The sequence below is a fragment of the Echinops telfairi genome, unplaced genomic scaffold, assembly GCF_000313985.2.
Source record: "Echinops telfairi isolate 266 unplaced genomic scaffold, ASM31398v2 ScPeMD7_8;HRSCAF=38, whole genome shotgun sequence".
Lineage (NCBI taxonomy): Eukaryota > Metazoa > Chordata > Mammalia > Afrosoricida > Tenrecidae > Echinops > Echinops telfairi.
The window spans coordinates 14,463,673-14,468,636 of record NW_022103905.1 but is presented as its reverse complement, the minus strand read 5'-3'; the positions used below and the strand labels follow the sequence as shown (position 1 = coordinate 14,468,636).

At 38.5% G+C, this 4,964-nt stretch overlaps 1 protein-coding gene across 1 annotated transcript in view; it reads right to left on the bottom strand.

Moving 5' to 3' along the window:
- TEX9 (testis expressed 9) overlaps nucleotides 1–4,610 on the bottom strand; it is a 26,534-nt gene extending 21,924 nt beyond the window's left edge. Inside the window, exons 1-2 of the mRNA XM_004709444.2 lie at nucleotides 4,432–4,610; nucleotides 3,876–4,049 (exon numbers count right to left, since the gene is read on the bottom strand). Of these exons, the coding sequence (XP_004709501.2) occupies nucleotides 3,876–4,049; nucleotides 4,432–4,476 (219 nt within the window). The 5' untranslated portion in view covers nucleotides 4,477–4,610. The remainder of the gene's footprint in view (nucleotides 1–3,875; nucleotides 4,050–4,431) is intronic.
- Nucleotides 4,611–4,964: the final 354 nt, after the last annotated feature.

The following is a 4,964-nucleotide window of genomic DNA, read 5'->3' as shown; positions in this document are numbered from 1 at the left end:
TTTGAGAATGATGAGGGCAATGAATGTACAAATGTGCTTTACACAATTGATGTATGTATGGATTGTGATAAGAGTTGTATGAGCCCCTAATAAAACGATTTACAAAGAAAGAGTTGGAGTCAGGCAATATACTGGCTGTGGTAGGTGCAGTTTTTTACATCTGAAGCTGGAAACAATAATATCTGTACCTAATAGGTTTCACAAAGTCCCTGAGTGGCTTAAATAGTTAAGCACCCAAATACTAGTCAAAATGGTGATGGTTCACACAGAGGCAGGCACCTCAGAAGACCTTCTAAAAGGTCACACTACTGAAATCCTCATGGATCAAGTCTACTCTGCACACATGGGTCACCATGAATCTGAATCAACAACTGGTAACAATCGGTTTTATACATTTGCTTACTCCTTTACTGAGTCCTTAGGTGCCAGGAGCTATTTTACATGATGGGCATACATGAAGCTTGTATTCTAGAAGACATTACAGATGATAAATAAATGCATATAGGAGGGGAATTTTTAAAGCCTTCCAGCACACATACCCACACTCACACAGTGCTGGTACTGAGTCACTTCCAATGAATGGAAACACCATGTATCACAAAGTAAAATGGTTGCATATTTCCCAGAAGTCAACTTCCAAGTCTCTCTTTCATGGGCTACTGGGTTGGTTTGAAATGCCAAGCCTTAGGTTAGCAAAGCTGCCCAAATTGTTTGTACCACCCAGGGGCCTATGTGCTCACACACACCTGATCCTGGCAAAGGCTATGAAGAAAAAAGGGTAAGGGATAAAGATAAGGCAATGTGTATGTGGGCGTGTCTGTGTGTGGGGTGGGTGTTGATAAAGTGGAGAGAAGGCTTCTAAGTAAAGTGAGGGAACAGTTCATGCAAAGAGATGAGGAGGAAACATTCCAAACCAGAACAGCAATGAAGACAAAGCTCCGAGACAGGATTCCACTTAGCATGTTAAAAAGATCACCAAGAAGTTTAGTACGGCTTCGGCTGAGTGACAGAGGCACAGAGGCAGTAGGGCTTGAGAGGGGAGAGCAGAGAAGTTTCGGTGGAACTTGTAAACCTGGGCCAGGATTTTGGATTTTATTCCGAGAGCCACGAGAAGCATGGAAGCCCCCGACCAAGGGCCCCCTGAAACACCCACAGCTAATGTCTTATTCAAATGATGACACACCGAGGCTTTCCTCTCAAGAGCAGGGGCAGGCAGTGATTCCTGCCTTCATGACTTCTATCCAAAATTGTACTGGCAGGTCCAGCCAAAGCACCTACACAAGCAAAAGATATGAAAGGCCTCTATGTTAGAAAGGAAGACAATGATCTCTATTCACAAATGACATGATCCTTATATAAAAAATCCTAGAGATTTAAAAAACACAAGCCCTATAAGGGCTAATATATATTTTGAGCAAAGTTTCAGGATAAAATACCATCGCTCCAAATTGAGTTGTCTGTCAATACACCAGCAATGAACATCCCCCCCTCTGAAAGAAAACAATTCCTCTTAAAATAGTATAAAAAATACTATCATGCGTAAGGTGGGGAGAGTCTAGAACAATGAAAACTGTAAAGTATTGTTGAAAGAAATTGAAGAAAACTCAAGTAAATGGAAAGGCATCTTGCATTCTGATTTAAAGACGGAAAATTAGTAAGATGATAGCAGTCTCCACAGTAATCCGTGGATTCGATGCACTTCAAATATAAAGATCAGCAGCTTTTGTGCAGAAATAGAAGAGCAAATCCTAAATCTCCTGTGGAATTACAAGGAGCCCCTCACAGCCAATGTGAGCTAAAAAGGAAGGAAAAAGTTGGGAGGATTCATACATTCTAGATGAAAAACACCACCAAACTGCAATAATCAATACCGTGTGCTATTGACACAAGGATAGACATACAAATCAATAGAATAGAATGCAGCGTGGGAGTCCAGAAATATATTAACTCAACAGCTTAATTTTGCCAAGGGCGTCAAATTCATTCAAAGGGGAAACAAATAGTCTTTTCAACAAAAGGTGCTGACACAACTGAGTACCCACATGAGCCCTTGGTATGGGCTCATTTTTCCCCTCCTTCCCTCATAAACTCTTGATTTTATAAATTATTACTATTTTTTCATGTCTGACACTGACCGATGTCTCCCTTCACCCACTTTTCTGTTGTCCGTCCCTCTGGGAGGGCTTATATGTCAATCATTGTGATCGGTTCTCCTTTTCTCCCCCCGCCTTCCTCTACTCTTCCTGGTATCACTACTCTCATTATTAGTCCTGAGGGATTTATCTGTACTGGATTGCCTGTGTTGCCAGCTCTTATCTGTACTAGTGTACATGCTCTGGTCTAGCTGGATTTGTAAGGTAGAATCGGGGTCATAATAGTGATAGGGGTGGGGGTGGGGGAGGAAGCATTAAAGAACTAGAGTAAAGTTGTATGTTTTACAGGTGCTACACTGCACACTGACTGGCTCATCTCGTCCTTGTGACCCTTCTATGAGGGGATGTCCAACTGTCTACAGATGGGCATTGGGTCTCTACTATGCACTCTCCCGCATTCAAATTGATATGATTTTTTGTTCTGGGTCTTTGATGCCTGATACCTGATCGACACCTCATGATCACACAGGCTAGTGTGCTGCTTCCATGAGGACTTTTTGCTTCTCAGCTAGATGGCTGCTTGTTTATCTTCAAGCCTTTAAGACCCCAGATGCTATGTCTTTTGATAGCTGGGCACCATCAGCTTTCTTCACATTTGCTTATGCACCCATTTTGTCTTTAGTGATCTTGTCAGGGAAGATGAGCATCACAGGATGCCAGGTTATTAGAAAAAAAGTGTTCTTGCATTGAGGGAGTACTTGAGTAGAGGCCCAATGTCCGTCTGCTACCTTACTACTTAACATATAAATGTATGTAAATAGATCTATTTACCTATCATTATATATAAATATATTTACATGTGTACGTGCTTATATTTAGACCTTCTATAAATGTCCTTTGCCTCATATTCGTTCCTCTCTTTTCTTTTAATTCCCTCTCGTCCCACTATCATGTTCAGCCTTCATTTGGTTTCAGTAATTCCTCTTGGCCACATTGTCCTTGATCAAGCCCACCAGGTATCCTTTACCATCCTCACCATCGATTTTAGATCACTTGTTGTTCCCTGGTCCCTGGGTTGTTTGACACCCCACTTCCTGATAAAGAAATATTATGAGCAAGTTTATGCCCATAAATTTGAAAATGCAGATGACATGGGCAAATATTTTTTAAAAAACTAGATTACCAAAACTGACTTAAAAGGAAGAAGAAGATGAGACTAGACATGTCTATTAAGTAAATTGATTTGGTAATTCAAATTCCAAAGGAAAATCCCAGTCCCACATGATTTTACTTTATAGCAAAATATACTGGACATATAGATTCATGTCCATATATGGACACATAGATCAGTGTTAAAAAAACCAAGTCTGAAACAGACCTATACAAATATAATAAACTGCTTTTCTACATAAGTGTCATGGGAACTACATAGGGGAAAGAACAGTATTTTCAACTAATGGAATTGAATTATCTATGGAAAAAAAAATTTTGACCCTTTCCTCAAACAATTCATTAATTTGAAATATACCACAGACTTAAACATAAAGGTTAAAAATATAGCAGTTCTAGAAAAAACTTGGAACGGACAAATATTTCTTGGTAAGAAGAAAAATTACAAGACACAAAAATAACATTGAAATTCATTAAAAAAAAACCTTGGAAAACAAAAAAGGCAACTCAGAATAGGGATTTTACACAAATATTACTAAAATAACTGAATGTGTGATTTTAAGTTTTAGGCTATTTTTCACATTGTTAGCGGACAAAAAGCAAAATTATTACCCTTTCTACTGAAGACAATTGTTGCTGTAATCCATCACATTTTTTGTTTGCTTCTTCTGAAAGAGTTTTATATTTTTCTATTTGAGACTGTTGTATATTAATCATACGCTGTTGTCTCACACAGTCATCTTCAAAATTCTTTACCTGGAACTTTAAATCCTGAACTTCATTCTCCTGTAGTTATGAAGGTACAGATTAGTTTATGTGAAGAATGTACAAGGATTGATATCAAAACATAGGTGGAGAAAAGAAAAGACCCTTCCTGTGACTTCTGAGGAAACATATCTGTTCCAGGAAGAAAAAAGTACACTCCATTTTCATTTACAAAAGTCAGATACAGAATTCTAATGGCTGGCATGCACTTAAAATTCTTTAGCTCTGTGAAATAAAACATCTCATATTAGGTTCAAGACTTATAAAACTTTTTTAGAAATAACTTTTTATTTTAAAACTTAATTTAACTGCTATATCTCAACAAAACTATTTTTAAAAATTGTGGCATTCCTAAGACATCTTTGAATAGGAGGGCATTTTTTTAAAGGTTTTAGACACCTACCTTTTTATTGCATTCACATACAACATTATCCAGTTCCTCCTGCATAACACGGAGTTTGGCCTTTAGAAATCTGATCTGCGCCTCTGTGAATTTAAATAATTACATTTATTGCCTTTCACGGAATCTACGATGCTGCCAATTGTACGACAAACTATTATTTTATGAGAAAACAAGTGTTCAAGAAGGAGAGTCTAACAAGAGATCCTGTAGTATAAGGAATGCTGGGACACTAAAGAGTCACGCTTCTAATGCAAAAGACACCTGAGCACAAATCCACCCAACAGAGAGGAATAATAAGGACATGTTCACCTCTCAGTACTGCAAATGAGTAACGAGAGAGGGATGGGGAGGTGGGGGAGTGGGGGTTGGGTGTTTCACAACAACCTAAAATCCTCTCCTGAGAATATGAACCACAAGACAGGGCTCATATAAATTTGAAGACTGAACTAATATTTATTTACTAAAGGGGAATTTAAAGTGATCTCCGGCCAGCAGAAACAAACACAAATCCTTTCTGGCAAATTCAAGTTTGG